At 39.0% G+C, this 26,234-nt stretch overlaps 1 protein-coding gene across 3 annotated transcripts in view; it reads left to right on the forward strand.

The window, feature by feature from the left end:
• Window positions 1-17,709: 17,709 nt before the first annotated feature.
• The window catches only part of LOC137109155 (seizure protein 6 homolog), an 80,293-nt gene continuing 71,768 nt past the window's right edge, over window positions 17,710-26,234 (forward strand). Inside the window, exon 1 of one of the 3 annotated variants that reach the window (XM_067494628.1) lies at window positions 17,710-18,100. In XM_067494628.1, coding sequence (XP_067350729.1) covers window positions 18,016-18,100 — 85 coding nt within the window. In that variant the 5' untranslated portion in view covers window positions 17,710-18,015. The remainder of the gene's footprint in view (window positions 18,101-26,234) is intronic. The other 2 variants (XM_067494630.1, XM_067494629.1) reach the window with 2 other exon arrangements.

Genomic DNA, 26,234 nt, shown 5'->3' on the forward strand with positions numbered 1-26,234 from the left:
CCCCCGCTTCCTGTGCGTCCCTGGAGCCCTGATTTGCTGTCTGGGTGTAAATATGATCCATGGTACGACATGGCAGATGCTGAGCGATGGGCCTCATTGTCTGTTGGACAGAAATCAGATTTCAGGACTAGGTTTGTTGCAGCAGTCTCAGTCGATTTGAGAATCACAATCTTTATATTTGTTCAGTGAATAGCAGAATTCAGTGTTAGATTATGCAGACAGCAGGGCTGTGCTGAGTTCAGTGTTATACAGAATATTTGCAGTACAGCCTTTCCTGGATGGAGAGGAGAAACAGATGATGCTTTGGCTGCTTAATTGATGAAAGATATGACCCTGCAGTGGGTGGGCAACCTGCCCTACCTTCTCAGACTGGCCACGATGATTTAACCATTAAACTGAAAACCTGTGCTTCATTACGTAAAATGATTTTTTTGTTAAAAATGGTGAAAAACAGTGAACAAAGCAGCCACTTCAGAATCAACCAGTTTCTTTCCTCAGAACGCTTTTTACACATATCTGTATATTGAAAAAACCATATGTTTAACTCAAAGTCACTTTTATTTGATGTCAGACGTTTTCCCTGTTTTTGTATAAAGCTCTCAGAAGAACTTGCATGAAGTGAATAGAGCAATAATAAATTCTTGACCCCCCCCCCAAAAGAAACAGAGCCACGTTGTATTGACTTTTACACATTCATAATAGTGAGCTAGTTATAAACAAAGATCTGTTGGGATTGGCAGCTTATAATGTTCCCCTTATGAATTTCAAAATATCTGGTGTCATATGTTTTTCATTTTGGTATTTGCAAGGTCTTAAACATAAAATCAAACACATTATATTCAAAGCTGAACGCCCCTGCACATTCATTTCTGTCTAGAAGAGTCAAGAGATAGCTGACAGTAGTTTCAAGGATTATGTGTGAATATTTTGGAAGCAGCTTGCAGGTTATTACAGTATTTATGCAAAAGCTGATAAACTATGTTTCACATTTTCTGAAAATAATAATCTATTTAACTACAGTATTTACTGTTAATGATATAGCAATTAACATGTCTGGGTTTAATAATCGGCAGCTGTGGAGCAATTGTGTTTTCTTTTTGTTGCATAAAGAGTAGTAAACCCTTAATTCTCTTTATGCAACAAAAAGAGAACATCATTTTTCAGGTTTGTCAGAAAACAAATCCTTAAAGTGTGAGACATTTGCCATCACGATCCACTTACAATCCATACAAAGCACGACCTTCTCTTGCGTTCAGACCTTTAATCAGCAGCCTAGCAGAGTCAAATGTGTAATTTTTTAGTTTGCTATCAGGTAATTTTATGATTTTTACTTTTGCTGTTATGCACTGCAGTGCACAACACAACACTAAATAATGGGTCAGTGAACTTCCATAACAGAAAGAACTGCCAGGCGCTGACACAATACATTTTCCCTCAGTATAGCTACTCTGGTAAATACACACACTGAGATATTAGATTTGGCAGGTCATTCAACTCTCCCCCTGGGGATCTGCAACTTTGTGACTGCAACGGTTTTATTTTTTATTTTTTTTATTTATTTCAGCCCAAAATAAACAGTTCACCTTAAATGCTCCAAGTATTTTGCAGATTTGATCACTTCCTTTGACCTCTTCAGATCTTTCAAGGCATTGAAAGGGACTGAAAAGTTTGCTAAAAAATAAATAGTTAAAAAAGATCTTACCCACTAATCACAATGCTTGCATCGGTAGTGTTACAGCATTATCCTCGACTTGTGACTGTTTTAAACTCCTGCACATTTACTTTCTGTAAACAGCCTGAATGAATTGGTTTGGCTAATGCACAAGTTTCTTATACGATTTAATACAACATCTGCAATGAATTTTAAATCATCATAATAGCCGTTATCCCCCCCCCCCACCACCACCACCACCACTTTGGCTGAACTAAAAAAACGGTAAGTGAAAGTGTTAGAGCTGAAGTTTGCTTCCCCCAGTTTAATGATAGAGGAGCTGCAGCTTCTTTTGCTCCACTGCTCAAGTACATTTCAGTGGCATTAGCCTCACCTCTAACTTTGCCCAGAGCTTGTGGCACTGCTGGGGGATAAAGTCCTGGTCGTGGCTCTTTCAGATTATTCATGTATATCCACTGCAGCTCCCTTGGCAACAGTGAAAGGAAAGACCCAGTCATTCAACTCATGCTACAGTTAACACTGAGGGTAGTGCTCTCTGGACAATTGAGAAGGTAAAGCTGCAGCTCAATCATTTTGATTGAGTCCATTCTCTATTAGTCAATAATTGATTAATGCTATAGCTCTGAGCCAAGACTCAGTTTTCAAGACAAAATGAAAAAGGAGGATTTGACTGACATTTGCTGAAGACATTTGCTGTTCCCATGATTCCACCTCCACAATTTGTTTATTCTGCATAGCAACAGGCATCAATACTGCTGACATGATGGCAGCAACTGAATAGTCTGCCTGACTCAAGGCTATTAAAGAAGATTTCTTTCTTTTTTACTGTGTTGGCATTAATACAGGTAATTTCTAATTATCAAACTGACTTTTTTAGGTGGCAGATGTTATGGTATGGATGTCATTTTAGCTCCTTCTTTAAACCCAGAACAAATATAAGCCTGTTAAATCTTAAAAATGCACTGAACCTGATGACTTAAGTTTGACACATCACTGTAAATGATCATTAATATTGTTTTGACCTGATTAATAATGCCCGGTGGGTCACTTTCATCACCAACATCATCCGTGCTCAGTAATTTTAAAGGGATGCCCCGTGTATTTTCAACATGAAAATCAGCTGTAAAGCCCAGCCTGTAAAGACAATTACTCTGGAGCGAACTTCCAAAATAACATGAGTGTGATTTAATCCCAAACTTCCATTCAAGCCACTGTGTTGCTTGCTGGCAGCATGGTTCTACTAATGGCAATATCAGATTGGTTGGTCTGTTGATCTGAAATTTAACATTACCTACTTCACAAAAAGAGATAAACTTTCATGCTATCATTCATGATTCCTCAAAGTTGAATCCTACTGACACTGGTGATGTTTTGACTTTTGCTCTATTGCCAGAACCAGATTTTACAGAAATATCTTAAACATTGCCAGGAAATGTGTTGCAGAAATCTATGGTGCCTAAAGATGAAAGCCATAGTTGCTTGTTGTCCCTGGATATTTGTTCTACCAAATATAGCTACTTTAAAAATAAACTGTCCAGTAAAAAGAACAGCCTTCACCTCACTGAACTCTTTTTACTCCTATCCTTCACTAACATATTCAACAATAGCAATAATCCATGTGAATATTTTATGAGTTAATATTCACATCACAGGCTATATTTATATCTTGTAAATCCAAAATTTCTTACACACATTTGGTTTTGTTGTCATTCTGCAGTCTTTAGCGCAGCTGTACTGTATATATATATATGTTCATAACTTCTTGGTGAGGTCAGTATTGTAAATGATAAGTAGTTTCCATTGCGTTAGCTGCTTAATTAAATAAAATTTAAAAAATGTAAAATTGTGATTTATGACCACTTATCTGTAAAACTAACGAGTTTAGTCCTAATTAGCAAATACCAGCATGGATGCTAAACCAAGACATGAAAACATTTAACTCAAAGCACCACTTTGCCTGTTACAGTCTCACCACTCCTAGTCTTGTTAATATGTCTCTTGTGAGCCCCCAACTTAATAGTTATGTAACACCACACTTCTGGAGTTATCCTCTATAAACCATATATTTTTATCTGATCATTTGTATGTGAATGATTGCACTGCTTGCAAATATTGTAAATCTATGATGGTCTGCTGGCAGTAAAACCAAATATTTTCACTTTGGGCCACACAACACAAAATGCATCCTGTTTTATTTGTGCTTTTGCTGGTTGGCCCCTCTCTCCCTCAGTATCTAAAGGTCTCCGTTTATACAAATGAACCCGACCTCCTGCTTCTTTTATGGGTAATAAGAGACAACTGATGTACAGCATGACATCCAGGCAACATATAGTTGGTAATAATGATGCTGAATTTTTTGTTTGAACTTTGCTATATGAAACCATCAGTGTCAGTTCAGTGTCAGGTTTGTGCACATAAAGAGCTGGGAATAAGAAGTTGAGAACAGATGGAGGTTATGAGCCTCTTATCTTCCGGCCACTTCCCTCAATCTCCAAAATAAGTGCAGAATCAAATCTAATGTAGTTACATAATAATGAAAATATTCACTAGCCACTTAATGTCAGCTAGATCAAACTAACACGAGCTGTTTCAATTTAATAAAATACAAACCCCAATTCCACAAAAGTTGGGACAATGTGTAAAACACAAATAAAAACAGAATACATTGATTTGAAAATCTCATCAACCCATATTTTATTAACAATAGAACATAAACAACATATCATATGTTGAAACTGAGGAACTTTACCATTTCATGGAAAATATTAATTTATGTGATCTTTGGACCCATAGGCGGCACTCGATTAAAAACAGGCACAATTTTCTACTGGACATCACTGCATGGGCTCAGGAACACTTCCAGAAATCACTCTCTGTGAGCACAGATCACTGTGCAATCCACAAATGTAGGTTAAAGCTGTATCATGCAAAGAAGAAGCCGCATGTGAAAACGATCCGGAAACACTGCCATGTTCTCCGGGCCAAAGCTCATGGATGCCATGTCCTGTGGACTAAAGAGGAAAGGGACCATCCAGCTTGGTATCAGCGGACAGTTCGAAGCCGGTATCTCTGATGGTATGGGGGTGCATTAGTGCCTATGGTGTGGGCAGCTTACACATCTGGAAAGGAACCATCAATGCCTAAAACACATAGAGGTTTTAGACCAACATATGCTCCCATCCAGACAATATCACTTTCAGGGAAGACCTTGCATATTTTACGAAGACAATGCTAAACCAAATACTACGTCTATCATAACAGCATGGCTTTGCAGGAGAAGAGTCAGGGTGCTGAACTAGCTGCAGTCCAGACCTTTCACCAATAGAAAACTTTTGGTTCATCATCCAGCAACAAAGGCCCAGGACAGTTGAGCAGCTGGAATCCTGCATCAGGCAAGAATGGGACAATATTCCTGTCCTACAACTCCAGCTACTGGTCTCCTCACTTCCCAGATCTTTACAGACAGTTGATAAAAAAAGACGGGCTGCTACACAATGGACAACATCACCTTGTTCCAACTTTTTTGAGATGGGTTGCTGCCATCAAATTCAAAATGAGCGAATATTTTCCATGAAATGGTAAAATATCTCAGTTATTTACATATGTTCTATTGTGAATAAAATATGGGTTGATATTTTTTGGCAAATCTTTGCATTCTGTTTATATTTACATTTAACACATTGTCCAAACTTTTTGGAATTGGGTTTGTATTATTTTCTAATGTAAAAAATGACCATATGGTTAAGTGGCATAAGTAATATGTTTACTTTGTTCACAATGGAAAAGGTCTAATAAAGACACACACACACACAAACACACACACACATACAGGAAACCAGTGTGATTTGTGTATGAAGTAGAAGGCATCCTGCTGCTCCACCAAAATTACATTCGGGCAGGTGTAAAAATTTGCTCTGCAAGAACACTCCACACATGTTGATTGTACACCTGCTTGACTATTTTACAGGTGCTACTCACGCTAGCAAACATGACAGCTTTCTCCAAGGATCTCTCCCCAGTCTCAAACCAATGAATTCTGTGCCTGCCAGCATGATAGAAAGCTCATCATGTTAATTCAAAATCTAACTGAATCAGCCAAAGAATTGCATTTCTACCAGACAGGTGAGCTTCATTAATTTTTTTTTTACCAGTTATGTTGCACTGGCTGGATCCTGAAATCATTTTGCTCTGCCTGAAATGCAGTGAATAATTAAATTGGCCGGGTAAAATATTGAGTTTGTACTTTCCAGAGAGGCATAAATATTTCTGTAACATCTATGAGAACACAAATAGCTGCTGCAGCTATCAGTTTGAACTTATTTGCCGATTTATCATCTCAGTACTATTGCTTTATGTGTATGTGTGACAGAGCTGACTCCGGATGTTTATTGCATACAGTTGTTTCAGACAGAAAATAATTTGTATCCCTGGACTGACTGAGGACATCCCTCATTCTTCATCCTCCAACAAATACCATTCAGGACTCAACAAACAGCATTTAACGTCACAGTTCATCAGCTCCACAATGATAAATTTTTTTTTTCAATTTAAGTTGCAAAGCATAACATTTTTGAAATGGTTGTGTGTCTTATTTATCATAAATATATCTACAATACATAAAATATTCAGACTTACATAAATGTCTCTTTAGAGAAAAGTGATGTTTATTTTTTATTTATTTGGGTTTTTATTTTGTATAATTAAAACAGTCCTAAACATACATGTTATCTTGCTGTCTGCTAAAATGCAGCTATAAGTTATATACAATATTAAGGAATGTCATAGTAATATTGTTAAAGCATAGCATTAGTCTCAAAAACAATTTATTTGTTCTAGAGATATAATTATGATATTGTGTGAAGGCCCAACACTTATGCTTTCAGCTGTTTTTTCCAACCTATCTCCTCATGATATATAAATGTAACTATAAATAAAATATGAATATGTTTGGTGAATAACTAGACGGACTCCCCAGGGTTTCTGGGAAAAGTTAAAAGTCTTGACAAATTGAAGTGTAACATGTTTCAAACATAGGGGCAAATTTAAAGTAGGCTGCAATATGTTTGCCAAAGCACGTGTTTTTGTGAGCTGCAGGACAACACATCGCGAGTCCCATGGCTTTTCGGACCTGTTCAAACAGCGCTACCTGCTAAATATTAATAGTGCTCTCTAGGTTGCACACAGGTTAATACATGTCCTTTCTGATGAATAACTAAGGGCTGATGTTTAATGCATACAGCTGTTCCCTGCTCAGGGCTTTGTCGTTGTCTCAGGCATCATTGTTGGAAGGTCCACTAGAGATAGTTTTTGAGTATGTAACATACTGTAAAAGCTGGGGAAATCACAAAGTGCTTTAATTGTGTTTTACAGTAATGTAAAGTTCTGGTTGAGATTCGAGCTGAGAAAAGCGTGACCAGAATTCGGTGTTATATATACACCTCTATACCTGACGTTCCCATAAGCATCATATTTCTGTGCTGTACAGTGTTTATGCTGTAGGCATTTAATGTGAAGCCTGGTACACACAGTATGCAATAGTGCTCCCGCTATCCTGGATACATTTAAAGTTCATTTCTCTCTTCTTTTTTTAGGGAACCCTAAACTAGCAGATGCCTTCCCATCATAGTATTCAATGACAGGCTCATCTCCAGACACTGTTTTGTAAAAAGAGATGGTGGCTTGAGAGGCAGTGCTGTGTGAAATAATGGAGGGAATATATCAGAATGGCCAGAGGCTCTGGATTGTTAGCTAGCTGAGTGAAGCTGCTTTGCTGTACTAGTCTGCAGACCCCTGGGCTGCCAGTCCATGTAAACAGAATATTTATTTAATCATCTTCTTGGCATATGGGACTGTTCCAACGCAAGAGAAATACTGCACACGGATTTGTTTTACTATCTCCACTTGCAGAGCCAGGCTTCCAAAAGTGTGTAAACCATCCCCTGCTTATTGATTAGTGGGTATATCGATTTAAGGAAGCATGTCAGTGGAAGATGCTGTTGTTAGTTTGTTGATGAAATGTTTTTCTATTCAGCTATTCAACGTGAATGAGCAATTTCAAACGGCTTCTTTTTGAATACTGAAAAGAAAGCATTGTTTGTGTGTGTGTGTGTGTGTGTGTGTGTGTGTGTGTTTGCTCACAGTCCTATCTTGTGATGGCACATGTCTTGCCCCATGTTGTGGGTGCTCCCACTGAGCTGTAATAACACACCTCACTGCTGTCTGAAATATTCATAGCCAGGTAAGCCCATCACTCTGAGTCAGTCACATGGATCCCTTATTATCACCCCCCTTCTGCTCTCACTCCCAGGTCACTTTATTCCACCAGCCTTTGGCTGCATCCCACTCACCTCTCAGTTTCTGACTACACCTTGCTCAGCTGCCCAGTGTCTTGACTTGAGCTTGAAATGCCTCTGTCCCACTCTTTATTGAATTTTTTTCCATTAGTTTTTAAGACAGGACTCGGAGGATTCTTTAAAATTGTTCCCACTATTTTCAGCATTCAGGTTACATGTCTGTATTTATTTTTTATTATTAGAGATTTTCTTTGGAAACACATGAGAAATACACATTTGTTGTTCTACACAATGTTCCTGTAAACATTATCCAGTACAATGGAGATAGAACATTTACAGTGTTATTCAGGTGAATGAATGACAAAGTTCTAAGACTCAACTGAGTTCATGGGAGGATGTTGTATCCAATACAACTAAATTATTACGTTATTTATAGTTGTAATTATTCTGCAGTAACAATAGGTGTAAACAGACACTCTGTAAATATCTATCAACAAACTAATAATAGTGGAGTCAAATAAGTTAGCAGTTAGCGTAACATTATAGATTGGTGATACACGTATACTGTTTGAATACACTCAGTCAATTTTATTTTTGTTTCAGTACAAGAACACTGCCTTTCAGAACACTTTGTCACTGGATCAGTCTAACATCATATGAGATACTAAATGATTATGCTGTAACCTTGCTTTCTCTGAACAGTCATTCCATTTATGAATATAAGAGTTGATGATTAATTGCAGAGTTTCTCATTTGATTGTTGGCTCCTGCCTGTTTAAGTAATATCCCTAAAGTGACTCAGATTTCACAGGCTGAATTAATTATTATAAGCTGGTCATAGGATGCAATATGAGAGCAAGAGTGAATATCAGCTATACAACAGCATTCACTTACTTTTGGACACATTCGAGAACAGGTAAAGGCAAATGTTGATGAATTCTGCATGAAGAAATCTTGGCAAAGTCCAGTAAGGTCAGGGATTCAAAAGCTCCAGCCCTTCCAGCATAAGTGAAGCCAGGCAAGAACAGCATTTCCAACCAAACAGTGCTCCTCATGGCTCCACAGCTGAGGCCATTCAACGAGGTCAAAGTCAACCTGCGCCAGGTCACAACCTCAGCAAGGCAGTTGGATGGAGGCATGACTCAAAATATAATACCAGGCTTTTTAATTTTTTTTTTATGAGATGTACAAGATTTTTTTCTAAAAATACACACACACACACACACACACAAAATTCACATGTGGGAGTATCTTTTACAATCACATTGTAGTTCCACTGTTTCCCTGGGGGGTGGGGGGATTGGTGAAGATTTTAACCCAGACCAATGTGCTTCTCATGAATTAATGCTGAGAAAATTCACAGGCAGAAAGAAATATTGTCTATATTAAAACAGAATATTGTATATTATTTTTTAAAGTATTGATAAAATTGCTACATTTATGCAGAATGAAAACAGACACTGTAACAAAAATAAAATTTTGTTATTGTCTTTAAGAGTATTTGAGACACATGAATTAGGATCTTTTCATCCCCGTATGGTGGACAGGAAATGCAATACCCAGTGTGGACACTTACACTGTGACGATGTAAAACTCTTGGTTTCTACGTGTTCAAAGTGAAAACCTTCTGTACTTTTGTCCCAGTTTTTTTTCTGGTTGTTCTTATTGAAAAAAATGTCTTTCGTTTTTGATGTTTACTCAGTCGTGTTGCGAATCTCACCACTGTCATGTGTACAACATAAGTAAGGAGCCCAGTAGTGCCATGGCAGCCAGCCGAGCCATGTTTTATGTTTGGAAAAAGGAAAGGCGAAAAAAACAAGATGCAAATACATAAAAAAGGTCCAGATCATGCCACTGATGACTGTTACATAGGGTCTAACACAAGGAGGCCATTAAGACTCCAAGTACTCACACAGCGAAGCAACATTAAAGGAAATAGTGAAGCATGAAACAAATGAATGCAGCTGCCAGTGTCAAGTACACAACACCACCACCACAGAATGGGTTATTTTCTGCTGGGATGTCACAGAGTGAACTTGTCAGCAAGTTCGGATTGTGAAGCCTGCAGTGTTACCCATGATAAAACTGTTAAAGCTTCAAATATAAAGAAAAGACGGCAGTGGTCATGATCCCCAAGGTTTTGCTTTAGAGCTGAAAGATTTTGTAGGTTATGATTCTGCAGACAGTTTAAATGCAGTAGGACTGACAGAGGTGAATTCAGTCAGAAGTTAAGCATCTTCAGAGATACGATCAGAAACAGAAAGCCACGAAAGAGCAGAACAAGAAATTTTAAACACAGTGACCATCCATTGTGTGTTTTTACCCATCAGGAAGTATATTTAGTATATTAAGTCACATATTGACATGACTTTGCTATAGAAATGAAGCTTTTTTTCAGGGCTGGAGGAAGCTGTTGATTTCTTTTATGCTAGTTTGCAATGATCACACAACAGAGTTTGATAAACAGTCTAAGGGCTCTTCATTACTTGAACATTTTTTGGTGAAGTGAAGCCATCGAGACAAAACGGCCTAAGAATCCTCAAGTGCCATTGTCCCTTTCAGATGTGTTCTATGTTTTAAAATACAGTATACTGCCATTCTTTAAAAATAGCTCTAAATAATGGATACTATAATGTCTACAGCCATCACTCTGGCAGCAATGGTTTTTAAAATGATTTTTAAAATGTGGCAGCTCCTGCCAGAGAAGTGAAGAGAATGTAAAGAAATGTAATAGAATGACCATCCATCCTTCTTGACATTTGGTATTTGAGAAACACTTCAAAGAGGTCCTCTATTACCCCCGTGTAGCCATCATCCTAGCCTACAAGCAGAGTGCACTATTGTGCTCCTACAACAACATATGGAGGACGTAGCTAGCTCGAAACTCTTAATATTTCATCAAGGGGTCCAATCTCAAGCACTTGCCTTTTGCAGCAATTACTTTAGATAGCAATCGTTATAGTTTTCCAAGCTGGTTGTTAGAGTCACATCCGTGCTCTTTTTAGGGCAAAATGTGAAAATATAAACTATACTCCATCGACTCCATATCTCCATTGTAAAGGAGAAAGGATTAACTACACTCACAACATAATTTTGGAATATGCCACTTAAACAAAATTCCCTGCAGCATTTTAAAATGCATGTCAGTTATCAACACAGTAAAAATAACTATATACTTACTCCAGGGGTAGCAGAAAAGCTCCTGTTGGTTTTGCAGCATCACAGAAGTACAAAGCTTGATTATCTGCAGTAATACACTGTGTGTGTGAATGTAGGAGTGTGTGTGCGTGAGAGCAACAGATAGAAGAAGACAGAAGGAGAAGCACATTTTAGCACGGAAAAAAAGAAATCAAACTCTGTGGCAATAAAGTAAAATTGTCTTTTGAGCCCTTTTAATACAAAAGACTTCCCGTGAACAATATACTTTTTAATTCTAATTGAACACATGTATAATCTCATAATGATGTCCAAATGAAATTCAATGGCGACTACAATAGCATAGGAAAAAAAAAAAAAAACATGCACCTACTGCCTCCCATTACAGCAATTGCTAATTCCTTTCTATGAGAATAATACACCTTCCTCATCATCTCTGCCATCAGCTGGAATCTGACAGGCTCAACAGGGATTGAGCCTTTGCTCTCAAGGCAGACAGCACCTTTACGGCTGAGAGTGGACCAGCAGCCATTGAACTGAGGAGAGTGAGGTGAGCTGGCGGCAAAGATGAAAGCCGAAGTCAAAGTGGCAAGACTTGCATTTTAGTGACTCGGGTGCTGCATGGTTTAATAGGATGTCACTAAACCCAGACATAGTGCACAATGGACATCTATGTGCTGTGAGAAGCTTGTGTGTGCAGGTAAATGTGTGGGCAGATCGCTTGTCTAGTGCAGACACTGGCCCTTACTACCACTTACCTTCTCATTAGGGGCTCGTGTAACATAATGCAACAACCTGTGACCAACTAGGCATTGTATATAGGCGAGACTGGAAGGAGGCTGGGTGGGTGATAGGGTTGGGGGGGGGTCAGGTGGATGGAGGTGGAGCTGTTTGTGTGACTTGTTGTCACTTGTCAGGTACGGCGGCCACTAGCCTTGAGATACTTGGCTGTTGTCTGAGAGCGCTTTATCATCTTGATAAATGCAGCCTTGGAGCAGTGCACTATCAGCATGCTCAGAGGCATGAGACACACTCTGACTAATGAAAAGAGAAGGTCAAGGAGGGGGAGGGGCACACAGTGAGTGAAAGAGAAGAAACGGTGAACAGAGATGTGGATGTAAAAGTAGGGGACAACATGTCACGCACACACTCCCTGAAAGGTTTGCATGTGTGTGAGAGAAAAAAAAATGTTTTCATTTTTCGGCTTCGTATGGATTCATGTGTGCACTGCCTTTGTATGCGTGTTGCAACGTAAATGAGAAGTTTATTGGTTTGTATACGAGCACTTCTCTTCTAGCCCAACATTCTATCACACTTCTGGACAGAAAACTACATCGTAAAATGTGCCTCTGCTAAGGCAGACAGAATACTTTTATCGGGGCAAAATGGAGTTTCTCACTGCAGTAATAATTTCTGGCTTCACCCTTTCAAAACATTCATTGCACCATATCTCTGCCACTATGATTCTAATTACGTTTGACAAGAGGGGTTACATTAATTTTCTTGTACCTGTATTACCAAAGACATATTCCTTCTATCTTGGATGTTATTATAGCAGGTGTTGAGTATTTCTACCACAGAGTTAATTTTGGAGTCATCAAAGTGACAGCACTGAGCTTGGGAATCCTTTCAGGCTCATTACCATAGTCTGCTGAATCTATTGGCAAAACCCTGCATGACTGGGCATACGCTGCACCAGCCTAGCCATCAGATAGATGCAATGATCAGGGGGTTAACAGATGCTGCTCAGTCTTTGGGGTCACATCCAGTCTATTCCCACTGTTGGGACTCTGAGCAGAGTGAGCACAACAACCATCCACCATCCTCACACACAGTTTGCTGTGAAAACAAGAAACTGTGCAACTATACTGTGAGAGAAATGCGTCCACCTACAGACTTTCTCCGAACGCTCTTGTACCCAACAGGTACAAATCCATAAAGCACTTTGTGAAATTCATAATTTGAGGTCAAAGGTCGAGCAGAGCATGGCATACACCCTTTCCCTTTTCTCCTGCAGAAAATGGATGTGTGCAGAAAGCTTACATAAACTGTCTACTGCACAGTTCACTTGCTTAGAGGGAGCCCTTTTTCAGTACATGGTAATGAGGGATGTGCAATTAACTGGGCTCGACCAGGAGGGAGAACACAACGAAGGGGGAGGGGCTGAACAAGAAAGACAATGCAATACTACAACCAACAATAAACTATATGTGCTGCACAGGCAAGTTAAGAAGAAAGCCGAGGAAAAACTGGCTGTTTGTAACAACAATGTACCTGTGAATAAGAGGAAAATGATATCAAGTAATTTGAACACACACACACATGGACATACACATACACACACACACAAAAATACACAGTGACACTTGGAACCACACCATATAAAATAGGACTGCCTATTATTTAGTGTTACATTATATATATATATTTTTTTTTTTTCCCCAGTATAAGAGAGAGCGTTGCGACAGTCATGACAAGAAAAGAAACCTATTGATGATAAAACATTTACATTCATACTTTAATACCGTCTGACATCGTTTTTCTCCTGTAATGATGCTGTTCCTGTAATTGAATTTTTCATTTACTTGTTTTTTGCAATCTTTAGCAATACAGAATTTTCCTAGCAGTTTAGAGCAGTTATTGTCTTTGACCCAGTGAATATGTGTCAAAACTGAAAACTGGTGCAATTTTGGCAAAAGCAGAAATCAAGCGTGTTAATTGCCAGTAACACATTACGCATTAGGAATTTGACTACTTTCCCCACTGGGCATCATCCTCATTTGTCAGTGTTGTCTATCACGTGTGGAAAAGTGGTGAGGAAAATAATTTTATTAACAGAGGCTTTCAAGTTTCTATTATCTCTTATATGGGTAAGAGAATATTACAGTTTTTCCAGCATTAATCAATGAAATGAAGCATTGTGCTTGTGTTTTAATGTGAAAACAATTATTCTGTTATTGTTAACTTGTGTAATGTTTTTCTACGAGTTGCCTTTTGCTGCAATCATAGAAAAGAAACTCTTAAAGGGAATCAATGCTATTAGTGATTCACATCTCCAACTATTTGCACAAACACACCAGCTGTTCACTACGATCACGCAGCTCTGGCTGTTTGCTGTAGTTAAATAATTAGGAAAGTGTTTGGCACTTAGTAAAAAAAACACATTTTTACTAAAACGTCTGAAAGACCAAAACTCCAAAAAACTCCAACTGTCGGGAAATTGCCGTGCAAGGACTAGGCCGTGCCTTTGTTGAGTAAAAAGAAATTTGCTGCCATTTTGTTATCTAACTGAATTAATTCAGTACGTTATTTTCTAGTCCAAACTATTATCAACCAGTGTTAAATCTCTCACATTTTGCTCTCTTCTAACAGCTGAAGTATGACTGCTATAGCCTCATGTAAGACAAATAGCAGTAAATGACAGTGAACAGTGAACAGATTTCCATACTGTACTCTAATTGGGATTGTTAGCTGAAAGGGGTCACGCTTGGGCTCTGTGAATGTAATGCACAATGATTAGCCTGCGTGCGTTTGTACATCCTGTGACTGGGATACTGTTGCTGTTTGTGACTGTAATACGGGCTGTAATTTGTATGTTGTAATGCTGCATGAGTAGAGACTCATTGATAGCATTTGGCACACAGCCTCGCTCGGATGAAGCGCCCAGCCAAGCCAGTCGATCTAAATATCACAGACAGTGCTCTGATTCAGTAGGAGTGTTTTTGTTAGCCGAACATGCAGTGTAATAATCAGTCAGTCCTTAGCTATTTAATGAACAGTCATCATAAGATGTTTTTACATAATACTGCCATCTAAGATTACCTTAATGCGTGTAAAGGCTTGCTGCCGATGTGTGCCTCATTACCTTGGGACATTGGTCATTTCATTTCAAGGGTCTGATTTTCATTAACTCCTCAGCCCCCCTACCCATTAGCAGAATGAAAGCTCGGCTGCAACCATCTGGCTGCCAACTAGACCTCGGGGTTGCTTTATGGCTCCACCGAGCTTCACTAAAGGGGAAGTTGCACGATTAGATTCTTTTCTGAGTCATGCCAGAGGGAGTATGGGTATGATGCAAGGAGAGTGTCCCATGCTCCAGGATGTGTCTGGGAAACAGTGAGATAAATTTAGAAGAAAAAGCGAGACATTGGCACAGTGACGGAGGAGATGGAGAGAGGCAAAGGGAGACAAAGTCAAATAGAATCTGAAAGAAAAATCAACAGACAAGAGACTATAAAGGAGAACACAAAATGAGTCTGTTTGCCGTGACACTGACTTACAGGATACCTTGGAGAAAAAAATATCTATTAATTCTGGCAGTTAAGTCTTAAGGGCCAGACGTATAACAGAAAGTGAGAAATTCATCCATCGGCTGATGATAACATCACACGTGGCTCATGGTTGAAGCTGCACAGGGAGGAGTCAAAGAGCAGGTGCACATTTTACTGCTTCCACTGTACACATTTTATTTTTAGAATGACTGGTCTTGTTTTGAAATAGCATCTGCTGACATATACTATTTTAGTGTCTTCAATAAAGTCTGACTCGGGTTCTCTCTGACAACACCTTTATTTCCCACTTTCATCTGTGTCGCTATTCTTGTCTTCTAATTATTTTTCATTTCGATGCTGTTTTGCCCTGTCTTGAAAAAACAGACAGCCCGTGAATGCGTTTCAACCTGCTATTCAGCATAGGAAACTAGTATGTGTTGTTCTTATTTTACTCTGTAGACTGTCAGCAATTTCTGGATTTTATTGTTCATGAATCACTTACGTAGAAGTTACTCACTTGGCTGAACAGAAAGTGGGCAATTATTTGACTTGCTATATTAAGCCTCTTTTGATAGAACCGACTAAAATGACCCAGATTACAAAAGGGCCTGTAATGATAGGAACTGTAGATAGTATCAACCTATAGGTTTAGTAGAAAGTATCGAAAAAGGGAGAGCACATATTAAGAAAACATATGTGACCGGTGAGTCGCTGGTGTCGGATGTTGAGATCACTTCCCTGAGAGCCTGCGAAGGCTCAGTCTGACGGACTGCTGTTCCAAGAACAATGATGTAGTACTGTATTGATCTTTTAGGAGAAACCATCTTTTCACTTGCTCAGACTCCGTTGGGAGGTCAGCGGTCATACAACAACAGCCCTTAGACCTTGTAGGAGTTCAGCCCAGCTCATCCTTCAGTTTGCTAAATTTCTGACTACACAGAAGACCGAACCCATACTTCTCTGAGGGATTTGTTTCAATGTTCATTGCATTCACATCACAACCCCTCATAAATTACTCACATACTCCTCTGATTATGCTTTACCTTCAGTGACCAATTTAACAACCCCACTTTATTTATTTCTCTGAAGTTCTCCTTCAAGCACAGGGCAGACATACATCCATGGCAAATATACAACCCTGAGCCATAAACTGAACCTATGAAAGGGACAGAAAAAAACCAAACTAAAAGGCTCAGAATCTTATGACATAAATAATTCCCCCACCTGAGGAATACCTCACTTCCATGCACGGCCTGAGCTTTACTGGGAAAGAACTGAAAAGCTAGAATCCATGGTAGCTGCAGTGAGGACAAAAAGACTAGTCAGAATGGTGCATTCTCGAATTAAGGGCAGCCATGAAAACCAATGCATCATAATGATGATAGAGACAATACCATACCTTAATCGAATACACTTTAAGTGTTCCACATTTCAAGTCATCCGTGTCTGCTGAACACCTGACAATCAAATTAAAATCACATTTCAGCACAGAAAAACCATTCCTCAACTACCGACCACTTTATGGTAATGTCCTATTGTAGGCATGTGTGTCGCTCCCACCTCTTGACTTCCTGTATCACAGGGCACTTTGTCACAAGTGATTAATTGTGTCATTGTGTTTGTGTGGAAAGGTGGGACAGCCCTCTTAAGTGGACAGAAAGGAGCTGCAACGTTCATTAATTATCTATTAATCTATATGGCAAAATCTGCCAAATTATTCTGTTCTCTGATCACTTTCAAACACACTCATTGTGTTATGGTCATTAGATGGTGATTTATACAGCATGATCAAACATAAAGTGGACATTAAATACATTTTAAATACTATAGTCCTCAAAGTAATTGCAATCATTAAATTATTACACTCAAGCACTTGGAATGATGCTCCTGTATATGTATTTATTGCTTTATTGTATAACCACTGTTGTGTAAATGTAAATTATATGTGAATTTTAATCATTGCTCATCTGACCTCTGGTGCACTGGCCTGTCCTGAAACGCAGACGCTGAAATGTTGCGTTTAATAAATAAGTTTAATAAATGCTAAAAAAAAAAAAAAAAAAAAAAACATAAGAAAAGAAAACAATAGTGTGTGTGAGTCAGAACAACATTTGATGTGCTTGAAAAACACAATCTTCTCTGCAAATGTGAACCAGAATGAAAATAGTTCATATAGTTCTTACAGTAACATGTAAAATATTGGATTTCTACATTAAGAGAGCACAGTGGTACAGTACAGCGGAGTACAGTATTTGTATTGTCTAACTTTAAGGAGGCTGTTCCATCAGCTGACGCTAGGAGCTGTCCGCGGTGCTGAAGCCTCGGCTGCCTTTTCTCTTCATGTGCCGAGAGCTCACACCGACGGGAATCCGCTTACAGAGCGTCCAAATTAAAAAGGGACCTACGCATTTCAGCCGATCATTCTCGACTGTCTTCACTCCGCGAATTATAAAGGAAGTGCAACACCGACCTGTACGGCTCTGTTTGTTATTGGCAGATGTAAAGAGGGGGGAAAAAAATCTCGCATTGCTTGTTTTTTTTTTTTTAAGCGCTGGAAGTAATCTTTTCCAACACAAGGACGTGTTCTGTAGCTGCGCGAAGAGCGACCTTGACTTTAGTAGACATGTGTGTGAGACAAGACTGTCAATTTAAGACCCTCTTCACGCTTTTGGTTCTTGCTGCTGCCGTGGCCAAAATGCATGGGCAAGGTAAGAACTTGGGGCTTGTACGTACTTCGTGGGGGCTGTTTCGTGTACTTCTCTCTGCCAAACTATACACGAAGGTAAAGCTTCATATTTGACACTAGATCCCTGTCTGTCAGATCTACAAGTGTGTCTGTTGCCGTATGAACAGTTTGTCGGTTCAAACCTCAACAGTTATGACGAGGAGAAATGACAATAAGGCTTGGATGGCTTAAAAGTTGCTGGCTACAAATCTATACTCTCATGAATTATCTGCACCAGACAAAGATTACTTTAATATTACATGTGAAGGAAACAAAAAATATAAAACTTGATTTTCCACCTGACTTCATGCTGCACACATGGTGATGCTAATTACAAGTTATAGATTCTGCATTTTGCCACTGGGCAAAATGTGTTTAACAGTCAGTTACATAACAATTTAGTGTCGATCTTAACTTGCATCTCATTGTTATAATTGCACCTCCTGTACACACACACACACACTTACATGGAAACATGGAAACACCATCTGAGCAAAATAAGACTTAATAAGACCTCGAAATAAAACATGACTATCAACCATATTCAACTTAATGTGATCAATTATCTTGTGGGCCGTTTATTTATTTGATCAAACGCGGAGCAAACATTCAGGAAGTGACTTGTTTGGACAGCGAGGTCTGTGTGACAGACGGCGCTCGGTAATAAGACTCTAATCCTCAGGAATTGCTGAAGATTATTGACCAAGCTGTTTGACACAGTTGAGTGCTTGTAGGAAGTGGCAACGGATCCATGCACAGCGGCTTGTCCTAATTATTTCTCTATTGTGCGCCTGCCCCCTTTTCATCATCATAACTATACTTTCTGTGCGTCAACTTGTCTGCACAGTTTAACTAGTAGTACATGTTTTGTAGTAATGCACAGTAAAACTCTTACTTGTGGGGTAACTGGATGTATAGTAGAGATTAGACTCTTAACTGCTCCACAATTCTCGTATTATTTGAAAATGTGCAATATGTACTCTCTGCACAGTCACAGAAAAGGCTCCATTAATACAATTCTGTAACAGCAGGATGTATTTTGTCCCACAAACAGGACATAGAACACACATTTATTATAACATAGAAAACATTGTAACACACATGAAGTAAATGCCAGTAAACTGAGTGTCATTCCTTGTGCTCTTTTAATGAAACCTTTTTCACAAGCTGTTTCCCGTTGTAAATGAACACATTTATGAGGAACAAGTGATTGCTAAACAATGTAATAACTGTGAAAATGAATTCACATTGCCTGGGCATTTTAAGTCATTACATCTCAGTCCATTGAAAACCCAGGTGCAATTCTAGACCAGGGCCAGAAACAATATTTTACACTACCAATGAAGCATCTGCAGATTGAAAAGCCAGGGGAGGAGGAGTGCTCCATGATCTCAGTACAGTGTTTCAGAACCTTTCAGAAAGTGCAAATCAAATTATTTGAGTTAGGCCCCCAGAAGAAATTTTTATACTGTTTAAATATTTAATTAACTTGTTTAAGTAAACACACACTCAGCAGCGGAATATTGTACAGTAGTGCTTAGTAATCAAAAATGTGTGAATTTCTGATTACTTTCAGAGCCACAATTGCATCAATCCCAGGAACCCACCTGCACTGTTCGCTCACTGCTCAAAACTCCAGGGAAAGTAAAAAAGGCACAGCGGACTATTTTCAGAGGGAAATTAAATTTAACAGCTTATATCAGTGCATCCTTCGCTGTTGCGTAACTTGCAAATGTTTACATTTGCTTTAGATTCTGCGCCATGGTTTTGACGTATTGTCATTTTCAGAAGTTTTGAATGTGTATACATGAGTGTGAACGAGTGAGATTAGCAATTGGAAGAGGCCATAATCTCTCATCCGTGGCACTGCTTGTTGTTGTGAACTTGCTTCATCTGTTACCTAGCAGGGAACACAGACAACCATCCGTGTCACTGTCATAAGTGCAGCGAATATGGGAAATCGTGCCATTATTTCCCCATATGGCGTTTAATTTCACATTACTTTTTTACTACGTCATTTGTATTTTAATGGTGGTTTTGTGAATTTCAAAATTGAACTGATTGTTCCTTAACTGCCAGGTTTTTGTTGTCTTTCCATGTTGAATTGCTCCTTACACTTGCTGTTTGCAGTGCAAGATCAAGCTGCTTCTATTATTCAGTCTTAGGATATAACAATTCATTAATAGTGACTCATAAAACAATTATTTCTGGTAGCTGACTGTGTATTTATTATGTACAATGTAATTGAAGTAATCAGACATTGTGAGGTTGTGAATGTTGGAGACTTTGAATGTTATCATACTCTTTAATAGCTGTTGTTAGCTGTGACTGGGATTTTTGATATGGTAGAGTGGTAGAGCCCTACTTCACCTCCTAGTAAGCGCAGGAGACTTTCGTCATGCTCTGGACTTTCTGGGTTGTTTCATAGATATTATATATCATAGATAGGGTATATTACTCTCTCTGAATATTCAAAGATAAACATGCTGTAACAGTTGCCTTTTCAAAGTCATAACAAATGTCAACAAATCCTGTTTTTTATTTGTTTTAGTGGGTCGTCGTCTTTGTCTACAATTTTGGCATCGCATTTCTTTCATATGTGAATAAAATGACAGCAAAGCAGCAAAGACAAAAGCAAATGCAAGCATGCAAGAAATAATTAACCACTGATTAAGGCGAATAACAATCACAGGACTATAGGCAAGTCCATGGTTGTTGCTTTGCAAATGAATTGGTCATGCTTCCTCTCTTTTTATTTTCACGTTATTAAGAAGAGGTTATTCAAGGAGAGAAAGAGAAAAAAAAAAAAAACACACAGAGGAAGGATCATTAAAATTCTCCCAGCTCATCTTCTCTGCTCTTTATATACAAGTTTAACCCTCAAACAACAAGAAAATAATAGGGCAGCTCTTGAATCTGTCCAACACGTTTCGCGATGGACTTTAATTTACTTCCTGCTTCAGCTTTCATTTATATTTTGTGTATATGGCATAGTAGCATAGTGTTTTGTGTAACTTTTGCATTGCATTCCATAATTCTACATTTCAATATAGGTTTGTTTGACTTTCTCAAGACATGTACAGTAAGCCAATTGGTCAGTGACTCCACAGAAACCATATATGTATCTTTATATTCTTGTTGCTTGGACGACAATTGCACGGCAGAGTCTGTTTATCATTAGTGGGTAAATAGAATAAAAACGAATCAAAATTAAATAATATTAAGAAGTGTTTATTTAAGACTTGTGTCTTGTGAATGGTATTGATTTTATTATTTTGTGAGGGATTTACAGCGCTGCCTATGCAAGGCATCCAAGCACTAGAGTTTTAAGGATGTGTAAGTGAGAACGCTGCAGGCCTTTAATTATCTCAGTGCAAATCTCAGAGGGACAAAGTGGCAGAACTTTTTATGAACATTAACTAGGATAGACAACCTAAAGGCAACAGCTTGAACTTGTCACAAGAGGTATCATTTAAATTCACACCTTATGTACAGCATGCTAACAGAAGTAAAGTATACTTTTGCAGTTCAAGCTAGTCACTAGCTAGCTTCTTCAAGATGTCAGATATAGTAGAGGAATGGTTGTCATTTCTTTTTAAGTCTATGACTGTACATTTATTTAGGCGCATAAAAAACAAGATCAAAATAAGCATCACATTGACAGTAGTTTTTCATTTCCAGCGCTCATCATCTTATGAACTGTGACACAAAATTACGCGTGGAAACATTAAAGCCTGCTGAATTAGATTTTACGTACAAAAACACATTTTACAATTGTTACCAATTGTTAACAATGGGTTTTATCCACAAGGTCAAATTAGTATGTCCAATAAAACCCTGACAGATATTTAATCACGTGTCCATTCAATGGGGTTTTCGTTGGCCCTGGTGAGGCACTTGAAGTTTACAGAATTTAATGGCATTTGGCTGAGCCTATTATCTTTATGCTTACACATTATCTCCGCCTGTTAACAACGATCCATAGTGATCGGGGAGTTGGAGAAGGGGGATGTTTTATGTATCCTAAAGCTCATTAATTTAAGTTATGATCTTCTTCTGCTTGATAGAGTTCTTGTTGAAATGCCACTAGTGTTTTGAAGAATGTGTCATACTGTGGAGGGAAAACTGGGACTTGGATAGCAACGGTGTGTCTTACTGTTCTTTAAAGCACAGAAGGTTATATGTCAGCTCATATTGGATGAGAACCCAGTAGACTGACAATATCTGATAAGTATTGCTCAGTAATGCCACATATTTTAGCTTAGATTCAATAAAACAGCAAGAATTCTCACTTTATTTAAGTCTGTGAACCTTTAAAAACGAGGTCAAAACGAGCTCCTGTTACAAACAAGCATTTTATGTGTGCCCACTCAACTCCTAAACTCAGTTTGTCACTAATGTTAGAGGTTACCACAGTCGCTTTCTGTTTTCCAGTGTTGAAGGTGTTGCTCATTATCACAAATGTTGGAGAAATGTCCTGGGATCACGAGGATAAAACAGCATAATTCTGCTTTAGGGTGGATTGTTGCTTTGAGCGGTGTGCTAGAAAAATCAGAACATCCGATAATTCCAGGGGAGGTAACAGAAATCACTCAACACCTGTTTGTTGGATTGCCAGTGATTAACTTCATCAAGGGCTATTCAGCATCTGTGTGCTGTCATAATTAGTTTAACTTTCCCAAGGCCTGTCAATGGTAAATGAGAGTCATTATGCCAGAATGCCCCTCTTCAAGGCTTGGCGCCTGCCTGCCTCAGCCCCTCTCTGTGCCTGTCTCGGTCTCTTTCACTGCCTCCTAGGTGGAGCTCACAGCTTGGCTGAATGCAACTCATTTTCAACTCTTCATGTGCAAATGCCTTTCTCGCTCCGTGAGAATGTTCTATGCATCCTAATTTGAATCATTGCCTCACATATTTCCTTCCTCAAAAGTGTCGAGCTTTATTTGTCAAAGGAAAAGAGTGTTTTCGCAAGGATCATTTTGGATTTCATGACTGTTTTGCTTTTGAATGGTTATCCGACAGCTGGTTTGTTCTGACTAAATCCGGTTGTACTTCAGCTGAATCTACAGTTCGGCATTAAAATTCAGGTGTGGAGAACAGAGAGCAATTGGAATCAGTTTTTTTTTTTTTTTTTTTTTTTATCCCCGCACTGAACACTGTGTTTTTAAATTACTGTATCGCTTTTAAATATTAGAGCTATCACCCACGTAGAATAGTGAAAGAATTTTGAATATTTGAATATGTTTGTTTCTAATGTCCTTGTTCATCCTTCTCATTTTATTGAAGATTTTGCATTACAGTTTATCCTTAGGCAGGCTCATGTAAGTGTGGTCGGCATTCATTTACCGAGGATTAATTGGACATTTTGCCGTCCTTGTTTTGAGGGTAAACTGACCATTTACTCTTTCTGTTCTCCTTCAGCATGAAAAACAGATAAATCAGCTTTTTACTATTTTCCAGTTGTATTCTTTCATACAATTCTTAATTTCTACATACAGTATATTTTTAAGCCTTTAAATTCAATAACATCAACACTCGTGTACAATACATCAACACAGAAAGTACTCAGAAGTCAATTACAGTACAGCCATCTGCCATCAAACAACCAAGCCATGTAACTAAGCAGAAATATATATTGCAAAGATTCGTGATTTTTGGATGAAAGTGTTTCCTCAGTGACATGGAGTGAGAATACAGGAAAAATATCTATGATTTTATACAGTTTTAAGCAAAGCAATTCTCTCTGTGTAAATGTACTTTGGGAGCGTTGGGAACATGTAGCCTACACTCTTCTTGTGCCTGACATATTAAAGAAATAAAACTAAATATAGACAGTATGTTGTGCAGTAAACCATTTAAAAATATATGGCAATGCAAAAATGGATAAAGTGCCCTGTTCCCGGTAGCGTTTCCTGTCCTGTTTGTTTAATCAGGTTGACAGTTTGGAAAGGCCTGAAATGGGTTCTTGCGTTTAGATAATTACGTGAGAGGTTTCTCCCGACAGCTTGTGTTTTGTCTCAACACAATCATTTCTTCAGAGATTCACAGTAACGGGTTTACAATGACATTGTCAACATGAATCATCCAAGGAGAGAGATTTCCTCTGGATCAAAAGCAGCTCCACAACACAGCTTCACATTCCCTCTCAAAGCAGAGGACTAGGGCAGCTGGGGCAGGACAGAGAGGGCAATGGACTCAAGAACTGTTCCTGGCCAAATTGGGGTAGGGACCATTCATGTTTAATTTATTCCAACTGCTCCAGCAAAACTCTAAATGAAGCCATGTCTACCACTTTGTCAAAGCAGTATATCCCTGGCTTACTTTTTACCTGCTTTGCTTTTGGCCTCGCGCCTTATCGATCCCACCAGTCGTCCACTGAAAAAAGATTCGGCACGGTTAGCCTCCTTCAAGCCAAGCCTCCTTTCCACACCTTTCACGCTCTGCCTGGCCGTGTATACACCTCCCTAATCAGGACTGGCGTGTTTTGTGGCTGCAGTGGGGATGGCTCTCTGAAACGATTAGGCCTGGGGACAGCTCCAGCTCTCTTCCCCTCTACTCCATGCCAGATCCCATCTAGAAAGCATTTCATCTGTGGCAGTGGAAAGCCTTGTGTAGGGTCGGAGAGTGTTGTGTGAAAAGCAGCAGGTAATAGGCTGTGTAATGTGTTTGGGGGAGCAGTTTTTTAGTATTCACAGTTAGTGCTGACCTCTGGCAGACTGAGCCACCCCCACAGTAATTTCCTCCAAAAAGATGTAATTGAATTCATGAGGATGAGTAAACATATTATAAGTAGCAGAGAAAGATAACAATGTTGTGGGTAGATCAAGGAAGGGGATAGTAGCTCCATGAGTAATTGAAAATAGTCAAAGACAAACACAAGTAAAGAAAGGGTGCTGGATGCTAGGGGAAGTCATAGCATTTGTATTTGAAGCTTGCCTGCTGTACACTCCACGGCGCTTTCGCATCTGTTTTCATTTTATTTTCAGGAAGTTGACTTCACCGAGCCGCTCATAAGATAACCTAAAAACAAAAAAAATGTGGCAATAGAAATGAGTCACTGGCTAAGACGAAGCAAAGTGCCCCAGACATGCGTACATCCATTTCCAAGCGTTTTGTACTGCTGATGTCTTTACTCCAGACAATACAGACACCGAGCAGAGGGCTGAGATGTGACCGTGAGCCTCGCTCTGCATAGTGAGATATATTGAAGTGATGTCCCGGAGGACCTTGTGTATAATTTAGAGGTTCTAGCATCGACCACCATCTTCAAAATATCGAACGTTTTCAGTCCAAGCAACTGCTAGGTGGTCAGGCAATTGTCTGTCAGTTATAAGGCAGTCCCCTGCCTCCACTTCTCTCCTGGTGATGGAGAGCCAGCTCATTGTGGCTATTCTCATCTGTCAGAGCAGTGAGCAGCCTTTAAAAAGAATACTTGCCTTTAAGAATGGATTACTTAGCAAGGGACAGCTGGAGCTCTGTTACAAATACGTCACAGATTGCTGGACTGCTGCTTTTAGTGGTAAACGCTGCTCCGTGTATTTTTTGACATTTCATTCAAATGGTGTGTGAAAATGATGTTTAGGAACCTCCTATTAATGGAGGAAAAGCTTTGTGAGTCAAACAATATCCTTGACAGGAAGATAATTTAACCTTTTTGTTCAAACTGTTTATGTAGCTTCTCTTTTAAAAAAATCAGTTTGCAAAACAAAGGAAGACTGGCATTTGAGGCAGACATGCCAATTTTTTCCCATGTTATTTTTTTAAGCTATGCTAGTGGCATAGCAGGGGTGGGTCTGTCCTTTGATCAATGAGTCCACTGCTTTTCCCAAGAAGTCCTTCAACCTTTATGCCCATATAGATCATTTGTTCTTACCCTGTCTTACAACCAACAGGACTGTTTGTTGAAATACCCCCCCCACGAAGGGAGGAAGGCTTCTGATGAAACTGCACCCTTATGGTGCCAGGCACCAAAATAGTGGCTGCCATCGCTTACAATGGGGCGGTGAGTCACAGTTTGCTTTAAAAACTGTTGCTTCCATCGGTAACATGAAATGCTGTGTGTCTCATGGTGTAAGTCACGTGACTGGTTATAATAATAGCAATGGCAGTAGTTTCACACT

The sequence above is a fragment of the Channa argus genome, chromosome 24 (genome assembly GCF_033026475.1).
Source record: "Channa argus isolate prfri chromosome 24, Channa argus male v1.0, whole genome shotgun sequence".
NCBI lineage: Eukaryota > Metazoa > Chordata > Actinopteri > Anabantiformes > Channidae > Channa > Channa argus.